General features: G+C 45.8%; 1 protein-coding gene across 2 annotated transcripts in view; it reads left to right on the top strand.

Annotated features, from left to right (window-relative positions):
- The window catches only part of USP5 (ubiquitin specific peptidase 5), a 34,044-nt gene extending 23,838 nt beyond the window's left edge, over positions 1 to 10,206 (top strand). The window contains exons 14-20 of one of the 2 annotated variants that reach the window (XM_020804138.3): positions 2,741 to 2,829; positions 3,471 to 3,593; positions 5,777 to 5,920; positions 6,054 to 6,199; positions 6,475 to 6,628; positions 8,479 to 8,563; positions 9,575 to 10,206. In XM_020804138.3, the coding sequence (XP_020659797.1) occupies positions 2,741 to 2,829; positions 3,471 to 3,593; positions 5,777 to 5,920; positions 6,054 to 6,199; positions 6,475 to 6,628; positions 8,479 to 8,563; positions 9,575 to 9,668 (835 nt within the window). In that variant the 3' untranslated portion in view covers positions 9,669 to 10,206. Of the gene's footprint in view, positions 1 to 2,740; positions 2,830 to 3,470; positions 3,663 to 5,776; positions 5,921 to 6,053; positions 6,200 to 6,474; positions 6,629 to 8,478; positions 8,564 to 9,574 lie in introns of both variants that reach the window. The other variant, XM_020804137.3, reaches the window with a different exon arrangement.
- The last annotated feature ends 3,632 nt before the right edge of the window (positions 10,207 to 13,838 follow it).

The raw sequence follows: 13,838 nt of genomic DNA, 5'->3' as shown, positions 1-13,838 counted from the left end.
CACCATATCTGTCATAAAGCCCGCGAGGCTCAAGAGGCAGTCCCTACAGGCCTGGCATCTGCCCTGTTTAACCCCATGAAAAATACGCCCTACATATGCCTCCAGATTACTTATGAGCTTGCACACCAACCCTGCTGGTAATCAACCCAGAAGACTTGGCCCTGGAAGGACTGTTTGCTCCACTCCTACCTACCTCGAGAATCACGACAGACTCCAGTCTGGTCGGATGGGACCCCACTGTACCAGTCTTCATATCTACGACACCTGTTCAGTGAAGTAAAACTTTCTCTTTTTAAAAAAATCTGGAATTGCTGGCCATCTTCAAAGCATTTCAGGCGCTCCTAACTCTCAACCTAGGCATGGCTGTCCAAGTTACTACGGATAATGCGACAGCAATGTACTACATCAACAAACAGGGAGGCACCCATTCTCTTCCTCTGCTGTACCTGACTGTTCAGTTTTGGGAGTAGTGTCTAGAATTCCACATCTTTCTGTCTGCTGTGCACATCTCCGCCCAGGACTTCACATGGGCAGACCATCTGAGCAGGCAAACATACCAAATACACGAGTGATCTCTGGACCATTGCACATTCATCAGAATCTGCAAGAGTTTTTTTTTTTTTTTTTTGGTTCCTCCCTGCCATAGATGCCCTTGCAATTGAGGTGAACAGCTAGTGTGCCATCTATCTTTCACGGCCTGGACTAGGGGTAAACTCTCAAGGAGACGCCCTCATGGTGCCCTGGAAGGGCTGCTTCATGTACATGTTCCCTCCAATACCTCTCCTACTGTGCATAATAGTGAAGATATGACATGACAATGCCACCGTGATCCTCATAGCTCCATACTGACCCATACGGCTGTGGTTCACAACACTGCTGACAATGTCGTCAGGCTCCCTGTGACCCCTGTCTATTCCTCATCTTCTGACCCAGAATCAAGGGAAAACGTACCGTCCAGGTCTACAAGCTCTTCACCTCATGGCATGGAAAATTCCTCCTCAATAAACTCCATATTATCACACTCCAGGAAGCCCTCTACCAATCAATTCTATTTCTGCAATTAGCTGGCATTTACCAAAATTACTACTTGCTACCCTAACTGAAGAGGTTTTCCCGTGGTACGGCAAACCTTTACCCTCCACGGGGCCAGTCTATACCACAGTGGACTCTTCACACTGTCCTGAGTGCCTCTCGTATTCATCGTTTGAGCCACTGACCACAATTGCTGGACATTTGTTGACTTTCAAGGTTATTTCTTAGTTGCAGTTACTTCCAGTAGCACTTCAGGTGGATCCTCCCTTCCTACTTTGCCACCTGGACAAAGTTATACTGTTCCCAGATGTCTCCTTCATACCTAAAGTTTCTACTGAGTTTCATATCAGTCTGCCCACTTTCTTTCCTAACTGCCTACAGATGTAGAGAGGTCTCTTCACCTGCTAGATGTTCGCAGAGCATTATCGTTCTATGTTTGCAGGGCTGTTTTTCCCCCTGCAAATCTAATCACCTGCGCCCGGTGAATGCTCATTTTACCGGAACTTTGGCTACTTCTACAGCTTTTCCTCAAGGGTGTCCCGCTGTCAGACACCTGCACAGCTGACATTTGGCCCACTCCGTCAGCCTTCATCTTTCACTTTTGCCTGAATCTGCGGGCCAAGGAGGATGTCATTTTTGGACGCGCGGTCCTGTCTGCTGTTTTGCCGTGACGTCCCTCCTCCTATCAGAGACAAGCTTGCTAATCACCCATTAGTGTGCATTCACAGAGGCCACGAAGAAGAAAGAAAGGTTACTTACCTGTAACTCTGGTTCTTCGAGTGGTCCTCTGTGAATTCACACGTCCCGCCCGTCCTCCCCTCTTTCCGTCACGGCTGTCTCACCTTAGAGCAGCAGCGGAATTTGGGGAACTGAGGTAACTGTTAGGACGGGCGGACCATGAGGTCCTGGGGGGCGGAGCCAAAAGTGTTACTTTAAGCTCTAGAATATTCCGAGGCCTCTGCACAAGTGCAGATTTAACCCATTAGTGTGAATTCACAGAGGACCACTCGAAGAACCAGAGTTACAGGTAAGTAACCTTTCTTTTTGAGATATAGGTGTTCCCCCTAAGCACGGTAGTTGGACTTTTTTCCATGAGAAAGCACAAAGCAGTATATAATCAAAATGATGTCTGAAATATTGCATAAATAAAAAATTTAAAAAACAAGCTTACATCTGTAAAAGGACAGAGGAATACTTAAACACAGATGATACAAATATCTTTGCCTATATAGAAGATCATTCACAATCACACCACAATTTGAGCATCCAAACAGCTGTGTTATATGCAGATGGACATCCAGTCTGTGAACCTGCTTGTTCAGTGGGATTTGATTTATTAGGGCCACCTTCTTGAGTGGAAGCAAGAGCTACTGTCATTATTTATGAATCATATTTGTATTTGGCTTGTTTGGTACAAGTCTTTGTTCATCTTGTATCTGTCCCTTAAATATCTGTGCAGACTTAAAATTAACCATGCAGTTTCTTAGATTATAAATGTACCCTTGTAGTTATCTGTAAGTTTAGCCATGTATGCACGTTCCTGGAATCACAGCATTCAGAATAGTAAACTTGGGAGAAAGCAAGAAACTAAACCTGTAGTTGTCAGTGCAGTTGTGAAGTGTTTATTGAGATGGTTCTCTTCCTCTCCCTTGAATGTTTTTGGACTGTTGAAATGTGATGCTCTACTATCCTTTTCTTTCTTTTTCAGGACAACCCGGTTTGCCTCCTTCCCAGATTATCTAGTGATCCAGATCAAGAAATTCACTTTTGGCCTAGATTGGGTGCCCAAAAAGCTTGGTAAGAAGTATATGGAGAAAACACGATGGATCAGAATCTGGAACCTCTTCCCCCTAAATCCGACATAGCTGCACCAACTTTTGCAAACAAGAATAATGACGGTGGCTAAAATCCACTCGAAGATGTGCCAGCATAAGTTTCAGTGGAGAATTAAAAGTAGCTAAGAAGTCAGATTTGCATAACAAGTCGCACAACTGGTGTGTGATATGAAATGCAATTGTTGACTTCCAAACTAGTGGCAATTTGCTCCTGAGCTTTTATACTAATAGGCTTGACGTCGGCAGGCATAAGTAGTAGGTTTCTGGCAAACGTTTGGCAAGTTCCAACTGCTCATGATGAAAGGTCATTTAACTGTCTTAGTAATTCTCAGAATATCCCTGTGAGGTCATCCAGTATTGTCTGAAATTGCAGATGTGGGGAATTGAAACTGTGAGTAGCGGCTTGTATAAAGCCAACTGTTTTAAGTTTGTGGCTGAGCTGAAATTTGACCTGAGAGCTACTGGGCAGTTTTATTTTGGTAGCATACTCACAGTTTGTGATTTTTAACAGTACAGTAATTATTTTAGCCACCCAAGTTCTTCTCGCTTCTGACACCTTTAATGATTTCCCAGTTACCCGGTGGATGTTGCTTGTGTTTTCAGATGTCTCCATTGAAATGCCAGATGAGTTGGACATCGCTGCACTTCGAGGGACAGGACTGCAGCCCGAGGAGGAAGAGATGCCTGATATAGCACCCCCACTTGTGACACCAGATGAGCCCAAAGGTAGCCTGGGTTTCTATGGCAACGAGGACGACGACTCCTTCTGCTCCCCTCACTTCTCCTCTCCGACATGTTAGTGACTCTTCTCCTCCTCTCTTCCTTGAGCCTTACTCACTACCCTGTTCTTTCCCTCTCCTCGTGTCCTGTTACCTGTGTTAGTGCCTTCCCTCCTCCTTGCTCAGTCTGTCTTCCTGTCATCTTGACTGCTGAATTGCTGCCTGTCTTCACACCCTGTGTTTCAGAATGTTCTCCCCTGAGCAGTGGTTTAATCGAGGGTGTGCATAGAAGCTGGTGAAATGTTCTCCTAGACAGAGCATCTGTGATATATGCAGCCTCCCTGAGGAGATGTTGTCCCCCACATCTTCTCAGAGGAGCGTCTGACTTAAGAGCTGTGCTTCTGCCACACCTTCTGTTCTTAGATGGGAACATCTAAGGAGGCTCCTGGAGATTCCTGAATGGAGATGCCCAGGTTGGGCAGCCCTTTTTGGCCAAAGGGCCAAAGGGCCAAATGGGTTCTAGAGAAGTATGCTGGGAGCTCCATGCCAGCATGGTCCTCTCCATTTTGGCATGGCCCTTTGGTCCATGACGCACTTGCTGAGACCCCTGTGAAGAGATTGATTTTAAGGGTGGGTTTAGCTCGTACCGGCAAAAGCACTCTCTGCAAGTAGTCTTTGCAGGGAAGATTTTAGAAGTATCTTAAATGTAGTGTGGTGGGGGGGAACTAGGGGTGACGTTTTCTCTAGTTTTCAATTATTGTCTGAGGGACAATAAAGAGGTGGTGCCGAGGGGGACAATAAATTGGTGCAGGTATGGGGACCACCACCACCCAGGCCATACCAAGCCCAAAGATAAAGGGGTTTCCTATCTCTTAGATGAGCCATTGTGAAATTAGCAGAGTGCACACTCCAAAGAGGTCCGAGAAACTCTGCCACCCAAGTCTCGTTCCTTTCTTATTTCTTTGTGTTTACATCAACATGTGAGGAGAAGGAGAGTGTCTTTGCTCTACTTCTCCATCCCTGGTTCCTGTGCCCTCCTGCACATGAAAAGTTAGGAGTCCAAAGAAGATCATCCTCCTTTGACCATGGACAACTCTCAGCATGGATCTGGGTTTGATTTTCCACGTTTCCAGCTCATGCGATGAAGCCCATGGACAGCAGAGGCTCATAGAAGTCAGGGTGGAGGGGTTGGGGATAAAGGCTGTCCCTTCCTGGTGTGTTGATGTAACATGCAAAAATAAGCTGTTACTAGGGCTCGAACTACCATAATAAAATCCTAATTCATCCTTCCTTCCTTTAAATGTTGCCTTAGTGAACATTTTGCACTTGTGAAATGAACAATTTGCGCATGAAATCAACAGAAGTTTTTTTGGCTAGGAGATACGTGTCCAGATGGATGAAACTTCTGTGTTTTTTCAACAGACGTGTCCTGGGGAATGCCCTGCCTTCCAGATCCTCAGCAAAGTCAGTGTTCTGTCTAGGAACACATGTCCTTGTTCTTATAGTAGTTTTGACAGGTATATGGCATTTTAGAAGAGGCCTGTGTGAGGTGTGATGCACCAGACTGAAATTGTCTGCTAGCTGTATATTGTAAACCTGCCAGGAATCTGACAGCCATCCCAGCCTTTTACAATTCCTCTGACACATTCAGAATCCAGTGATACAAATGCCACAATTTTTTCCTTTGGCCCTCTTATCTGAACAGGATGCAGTAACTTCCTGAGTTTTTCTCAGAACCATGAAAGCCCCCCCCCCCAAATTGTAGCAGATCAAAGAAGAAAGCATTGGGATCATCCCTGCCTCCCATTCTCTTTAAGTTTGTGTAGCATTGAGCCTGGAATTAAGAGAGGAAATTGATTTTGCTGTGCTGTGAATAGATAAGGAACAAGTCATAATGCCCATACAACCATGCTAATGAGTGTATTTTATATGTATGATGTAGGTGAGAAGAGTGACTAGCCATGTGGCTTTGATTCAGATTCTAAGGGATCTACTGGAATTAGAGATGGTTATAGCAACTTTGCTTCCAAAGAGGTGGCCACTTCCATGCTTTGACATCTCAGAATTTAGGCATGGTGTTGTATGGCCAACGTGTGGTGAGAGAGACTGGCAGAATAGAGGGGCAGACAGCGAGTTGGACAGAAGTGCCGTTATCTGAGAACCCCTAATCCTTTTCTTTCCCACTTGCAGCCCCCATGCTGGATGAGTCTGTGGTAACTCAACTAGTGGAGATGGGCTTTCCGATGGATGCCTGCCGCAAAGCTGTGTATTACACGGGCAACAGTGGGGCCGAGGCTGCGATGAACTGGGTTATGTCACACATGGATGATCCAGGTAGGTCAACAAGTGATGCCACTGTGCTGTTGTGCCTCAGATATCCAGATCAAGGCAGCAGAATCTTGAAGGCAAAAATGGAGGTAGATCCACAAACCAGGACTTTTAAAAACTCTGTTTCTCTTTTCTTTAGATTTTGCAAATCCTCTGGTTCTTCCAGGATCCAGTGGACCAGGCTCCACTATCACCTGTCCAGATCCCCCATCAGAAGACAGTGTGGCAACTATAGTCTCCATGGGTTTCTCCCGTGATCAAGCTATGAAAGCACTCAGAGCAACAGTAAGTGAGGCATGAAAAAGTAACAAAATGGCCTTTAGTAAGTTGCTACTACTCGTAAAGTAGGCCCATTGAATCAGTGGAACTTAAAATGGAATTTTGACGTTGACTAGAACAAATCCCCACTGTTTTTAATGGACCTGTGCTAGTTGTGACTTACTGCTGGATTTCAGCCAACATTTCTCTTCTGCTCATGAAACGTCCTCCTTTCTGCCGCGTTGTGCCTTGGGGAAAGGGGGACGGGGCATCCTTTAGCTTGACGATTTTCATCTCTCTAGAATAACAGCCTTGAGCGGGCAGTGGACTGGATCTTCAGCCATATTGATGATCTGGACGCAGAAGCTGCTATGGACATCTCTGAGGGGCGTTCAGCAGCCGAGTCCATCTCCGAGTCTGTCCCCGTAGGGCCAAAAGTGCGCGATGGACATGGAAGTGAGTTTGGAACCCGGGCCGTGTCTTGGCTTTTGAAGTTTAAATGGTTTGGGCTCCCCAGCCCTTGCTGCAGCTTTACATTTCTACTTCCTCTGTAGAATCTCTTGGTCAGGGTTAACAAAGGATGCACCAGGTCTCAGTATTTCTCCCAGACCTGAAGCGTGCCCTCTGGGTTGTGCCTTGGTGACCTTTTGGAAGGAGTTGAGCCATACAGGAAGGGTATCGCAGCTGAGTAACAAGGCACATGTTCTTATTGTGTGGCAAGTAGATGGCACATAATTTATGGAACTTGCTTCCATAAGTTGCAGTGGCTGTACAGGAGGGATCACACAAGATACAGGCAGTCGGCTGTCAGAGATGCTCATCTATTTGGGATATTGAACCAAGCAAGGGAAAGCAACAGTTGCAGCACCTTAATACACAACTATATTCTGTTACAGAAATGTAAGAATACCTCCAAAATGGATTATAAAGTGCATTTTGAATTATTTAACGTAAAGATGCACATGTGGTGTAAAAGGCTTTATCAGAATGTAAAGTTACTAACAGTAAAATATGGGTTCATGCTCAGGTGCAGATGCTAAATCATGGGCTTCTTCTATCAAACTGAAAAGTGTGAGACAGGACGTTTTGATAAAAGTGATCCTATTTCAGTTGCCTTTTTCAGTTTCAACATTTCATATACAATTACCATGGTATCAACATTTTGAATTTCCAAAAAAAATACCATTGATGTAGTACGTCAAGGAACAGTAGTTCCAACAGTAAATGGTAAACTGACTGAACTCCACTCATCATTGCACTTCACAAACTATGTGGATTGTTCATATTCACAGAAAACATGTCTATGAACTCCTGTTGCCAGGAGCAAACAATGGAAGGCCTATTCAATTCAGGCCTATTCGCCATGCTGCTTGATAAGTCATCAAGAGCATCAGAAACACTGGTAGTTTTTTAACTCCATTGAAGAAAGTAGAGATGGGCACAAACCTGAAAAATGGTACTTTGTTGTGGTTCATAATTAGCCATGCGCCAGCCAGAAAACTAAACCATGAACTGGTTCAGTTTTCAGTTCATGCCCTTGTCCTGTTCTGCCACTGCCACACCACCAAAGCCGGCATTGCTGCCAGTGTGCACGGTGCAGTACCAGCTTCTTTTCCAGGAGCCCAGGGGTGGTCTATGTGTATGCACCGGACCCCCCCCCAGCTAATCATTCTGATCAGCTGATAGGCAGGCGCATGCACAGAGAGGAAGCATGCACAGAGACAGCAGGCCCACCTCCTGGAAGGGTAGCCAGGCCACTGTCTCTGAAGATGGTGGTGACAGAGGAGGAGAAGGTGCCAGGACCGAGTATGGAGGCAACATGGGCAGCAGGAAGGGGCGAGTGGGCAAAACAGGTTTTGCAAACTGAACCACAAACCTGCCCAGTTCCTGTTTTGTTCCAGTCCATAGTTTGGTTCATGCCCATCTTTAGAAGAAAGACATACAGTGTTTCCCTGAAAAGAAGACAGGGTCTTATATTAATTTTTGCTCCAAAAACTGTGTTAGGGGTTATTTTCAGAGGACTTTTTTTATGTACAACAATCTACATTTATTCAAACACAGTTATGTCATCTTCTGGCTGCTGCACAATGGTGGAGGGTGGGGTTTAAACTTAACTGGGGCTTATTTTTGGGGTAGGGCTTATATTATGAGCATCCTGAAAAATCATAGTAGGGCTTATTTTCAGGTTAGGTCTTATTTTCGAGGTAGAGCTAAATTTGAACTGTAAAGATTCTCCCAAGGTTTATGGGGGAAGCCTCTGGACAAAGAGCAAGGAGCAGATCTGACTCTTCATTTATCTCTTTCAGAATACCAGCTTTTTGCCTTCATCAGTCACATGGGTACTTCCACTATGTGTGGCCATTATGTCTGTCATATCAAGAAGGATAACAGGTACGTAATTAGAAAATAGGAACTGGAAAGAGCAGTGCAGGATTCTGGAGGAAATTACTTGGTAAAATTACCATTTCTTGGTTTGAACTGAGTACCTTGTCAAACTTCAAGGGCAGAGAAAAAAGAGCTGCCACTTTCTTGAACTGCCCTACAGACGACTGGCTCCTGGGAATGCCAACAGGCACAGTCATATATATTCTGGATGGTGCTAATCCACATTTTGCAAACTTATTTGATTATTCCGCCATTCCCGATGTCTAGATTGGTAGGTATGCATCATTTGGATTTTTGGATTCCAACTTCCACAATTTCCCTAGCAGAATGCTGGGAATTGTAGCCCATCCCTACAGGCACCTCTGGACATCTGTATTTGGCTCACCTGAAGCAGGGCCCTTCAAGGCTGCATGCCTGTTTCATGCTTACTTCCTGTTGCTAATTTACAAAAACGAAACCTGCCATGATGCTTTCTGTAGTCTCACTGTCTTGTGGGCTTGGGGGGGCACCTCCCAAAGCGCTACAATGCCGAGAAACCACATAGCAGCTTCCGAGACAGACCCTGCTCCAGTTGACTGAAATATAAATGTCTGATGTCTGCAAATGTGGTCCTGTAAGATGTAACTCACAGAATTCTGCCTGAGGAAATCCTGGAGAATCCTGGCCGTGGTAGTCCAAAAAATTCAAATGGCAGATCCTTACTTTTTGGTGTCGCTTACTCTATTTTTGCTTGAAGGAGGGGTTGCAAGAAAACCTCCAGTTTTGGAGAGATCAGCCAGCAATATTGGTTCACTTGCAAGCATGTATTTGGAATCGTATGCTTGTGAATTAGAAACTTGCTTTAAAAAAACAAAGATACTCAAGACCAAGTAAATGAACGTTATGGTATTTGTCCCCTTTTTTTGCACACTATTGCAAGGTTAGTGCATACATAAGTGTGCCCCCCATTTAAAAAATTTTTACACTGTGCTCTTTTTTCTCTCTCTTCGCCCTCTCTCAACCGCTCTTGGTTCCCAGGTGGGTGATCTATAATGATCAGAAAGTCTGCGCCTCTGAGAAGCCTCCAAAGGATCTTGGCTATATCTACTTCTACCAGAGGATCCCGAGCTAGGACCCTTCCTTCTGGGTGTGGAGCAGGATCCAGCTTATGGCACGAGGAGGAGGGGGAATGGCGGCAATGAATGGAAAGAAGAGGGCCAGCTCTCAACCCTTACGTGTCTATGTGCCACTGCTGCAGCCCCAGAGGCGGGATTCCTCCATACGGAAGCTGTGGTCTGGTGCCCCTGTGGACACTGATGGGCAGTGTGAGTGTGTGTATGTGTGTGTGTGCACGCGTGTGTGGATTTGAATCTGTGTGTAAAAACAAGAAGAAAAAGTATCTCACTGATCCGGTCACCCTAGGAAACATCCCATGCACACTGTTTCTTCTTGATGTAACTGTAACACTTTCTGGACAGCCTAGAAATGGGTGGGGAGAGGAGGGGAGCATTCGGGTTTATGTCACACGGTGTACCGTTCAGGGTGGGTTTCCTCCATCCCCTTGGAAATTGTGCAGGAATTATCTGGGTCCATAAAGTAGCACCTGTTCTTCATGTGCCCCTTAAATGCCAAAAGATACAGGATCAAATAAAAACCTTGTACCCCCTCCAGCTGTGGTCTGTCCATATAGCTTCCCTTCCACATTTTACATTATCAGCAGGTATACAATTATATGCACCACACAGGACTGAGGAATGAAATTAACATCTGGCTCTTCGGGAGAAGGAAGTTAATGGAAGCAAACGTTATGCCTATGAAAGAAACCTGCTAGACTCCCTTCTACGTACTGTTGTTGCTTGGGTTGGCTTTCCTAGCCTTTCTGCCTGCTCACCGATGTAGTCACATAAACTGTTCAGGAGTGCAATCTCAGTTGCAGTTCAGTCACATGGCTTGATGTTTTTGCCATGAGGGGGGCGTGGGCTTACCTCCTGTGAACAGGTTCGTCTTCAGCCGGAGGCGCGCCTTGGTTTTTTGGAGGGAAGGAGGAGCGGAGGCGGTTCAGATCTTTTAACACAAGCTTCTTTATTTTTTGAACAGTTCAATTCAACGGTATCAAAAGGATCTAACAAACTTAACTCTGGCAGAACTTTATAAGTCTTAACTCTAACATCAGGGGTCTTCCAATCACTCCTTATAGAGGGGCCGGACCAAAGCGCTCCCTGTCCGTCATAGGTCTCAAGGGGGTGCTCCTCACGGCACAGACCGTCCCACAACATGGGTGACGAGCCCAGTCCCCCTCGGGTGGTTGCTGGAGAAAAGAGGGACTGGGACGGATCACCCTCCGTCCCCCATGCTGATTGCATGGGAAAACGACAACCGTCCATTCTAGAGGATCTCCCTCCCTCCCTTTCAATTTGCCCAGGCTAGGTTCGGGTAACAGACCTCCTCCTAGTTGTAGATTCAGAAAGTCTTTTAGAAGGCCCGTAGAGTCCTCTAAGTCACGCATGGGCTCGGTTTGCACCATGCAACTCTTTCTTCCCAACAATGCTCCGTCACTTGTCAAATTTAAAATCTGCTTTCCCCCTCTTTTATGTCCTCCCATGATATTAGATCTAACTCCTCCCCTTCCTCATCCACTAGACACACCTCTGAGGCTGTTGTGGGTTTAACTGTTTCCTGTTCTATCTCTACGAGTATTCCCTCCACACATCCACTCTCTTCCACTGGGTGTTGCGAGGTAGAGGACGGCACACTGCTCTTCGGTCCTTCACACCCCCTCAAGTGGGTTGCCTGTTTTACTTTGAACATTCTGTCTTTCTGATATCCTTCAGGACACACTCAGAAGTGGTAAATGCCTTTCTTCCTTCCAGCATTGTAAGAGAACTCCGGAGAGCTACATTAGCTCTTCCTGTGCACACTGAATCTGAAAGAGAGTGGTCCTTTCGGACCAGATAGGCGGGGTATAAATCAAATAAATAAATAAATAAAGATAAATTTTGAAGAAACATTTAAGCAAGCTGTTCTGGTGCCATTTAGTGACCCGTTGTGCAGCGTAAACATATGCATTGAACTGGAGCTTAAGCACTTATTGGTGTGCTTCGGTTGCAGCCTTAAGTGTATAGATAAGGCAAGAAAACCTATGGCTGAGGCAGCATGTGGAGGCAAGGATTATTTTAAGACTAGGAGCCTCCTCACAGTAAAGTGAGCATGTACGCATGCACACAAAACCTCCAAATCAGTTCTGTGTTGGCCGAGATTGTGTCTTTGGAGAGATACATTAGAATAGGTCTGGGCTTGATAAAAAGGTTCCCCTTGACAATTTTTGTCCAGTCGTGTCCGACTCTAGGGGGCGGCGCTCATCCCGCTCTTCAAGCTATAGAGCCAACGTTTTGTCCGAAGACAATCTTTCCGTGGTCACATGGCTAGTGTGATTTAGACACGGAACACTGTTTACCTTCCCACCGAGATGGTACCTATTTATCTACTCGCATTTGCATGCTTTCGAACCGCTAGGTTGGCGGGAGCTGGGACAAGCGACAGGCGCTCACTCCGTCGCGTGGATTCGATCTTACAACTGCTTGGTCTTCTGACCCTGCAGCACAACGTATTTATCAGTGATCAGTGTGTCTGTGTATTTTTCTGGTATGTGCTCTGTGGTCTGCAGCATACTTGTCCTCCCTTTCTGCCTTTTCCAGCATCCCCTAAGGAAAAGGGGGAAGCCTTCCACTGCTTCTGTGTCAAGTTGTTTGTCTCTCCTAATGATACTAAAAATGCTCACTTTCATTTCCATAAGGCAGCCCCTGAATCCCAGCACATTGGCTAACAGTGAGAGACCCTGTGCTTAGTGGTTCAGTGAAGTGTGGAAGGAACCAAGTGCCTCACCAGTAGCAGGGCAACACCTCAGCCTTTCAGCGACCCTCACACCAGGAGGGGCTCCTCCTTTAGATCAGTTCTTGGATTTGCTGAATTTCGGATGCATTTGTGCACATTCTTTCCATGTTTGTTGAGACATTGATCAGCCAGGGCTGATCCTTCCCCCACTGTAAAAATTACTGGAGTTACAGAACCTTTTAAAATCATTAATGAGGTGGTGAATGTGGGGTATCCGTAGCATACCAAAGGCAGGAACATTCTTTAGTCAGGCATCTGGTCTGTTTTCTGCTAGGAATCCCAAAAGTGAGCTCATGTGACATGCAATTTATTTAAGTAGGGCTATGATCTCTCAGTGTAGGATGTTACTTAATTTAACCAACAAAAACAACAACACTACTAACCTGTATACATGTTTATTATTGTGTTAGGTTATTCAGTCTGTACTGGTGGTTTTTAACCTTGGGTCTCCAGATGTTGTTGGGACTAACATTCCCGGAAGCTTTTACCACTGGGCGTTTTAGTCCAATTAGATCTGGAGACCCAAGGTTGGAAACCACTGAGCTACACCATTTAGCCCTTCTCTGACCAACTGCAATCCTTGTCATTGGAAAGTTACGGAACCAGCTTTTTAAGATATTGGGGACAGAACAAATATGTTCCCTGAAATAATACTTGCAATATATTACATTCAAAATGTAAGAAAGTGCATGATGCAAATAGCTTGAAAGAACACATAATGGTCAGAATCCTAATGGCAATGCATGGTTGCATAAGAGAGATCTTTCAAGTTAGTAACAAGGTGCTGGATGTGTCCCAAAGGATGCAACTGAGGCATCTGTAAAGGAAGGCAGCTAGTGCCTCATTAGTGAGGGTAATTTGTCAGCACGACTTTTGTGATTTGCGACGCACAAGCTTGTCTGTGCATGTGTGAATGAGAGTCAAATCGTGCCAAAGCAAGTAGAGAACCAAACAGGCTGGGGGAAGTCTGACCTAAAATTAATTTCCCGCTCGCGAGTACAGGAGCTTCTTCTAAAATTTTTCAACTTAAGTAGGCGCATGGATGGAGTGTGAGGCTGTGACTAGGGAGAAGTTGGGTTCAAATCCCGACCTCGGCCATGGAAACTGAACAGTGGTAGTCATGGCATACCAGAACGCCTCGCATCCCCTCGAAAACCTTCAGGTTCCTGGGGGTCGAAATTACAAAGAGGATGCATAGATACAAATCCAAGCACACGATTAAAAACGTACAACAGGTACTGTAATCATCTTGCTGTCACCACCGGGGATGGAGGGGGCGACCACGTGGGCTCCCGGCGCGCGTGCGCGCCTCCTCCCTCGTGGGTCGGGAAGGCCTTTCCGAGCTTTCGGAACTCGGGAGAGATGAAAGGGAGAGGCGGTGCCTGTGTGACGTCACGGGGGGTCAGGTGGG

Source organism: Pogona vitticeps, chromosome 2 (genome assembly GCF_051106095.1).
Source record: "Pogona vitticeps strain Pit_001003342236 chromosome 2, PviZW2.1, whole genome shotgun sequence".
NCBI classification, from domain to species: domain Eukaryota; kingdom Metazoa; phylum Chordata; class Lepidosauria; order Squamata; family Agamidae; genus Pogona; species Pogona vitticeps.
The sequence above is the reverse complement of the archived record's forward strand: the minus strand, read 5'-3'. Positions and strand labels throughout refer to the sequence as shown.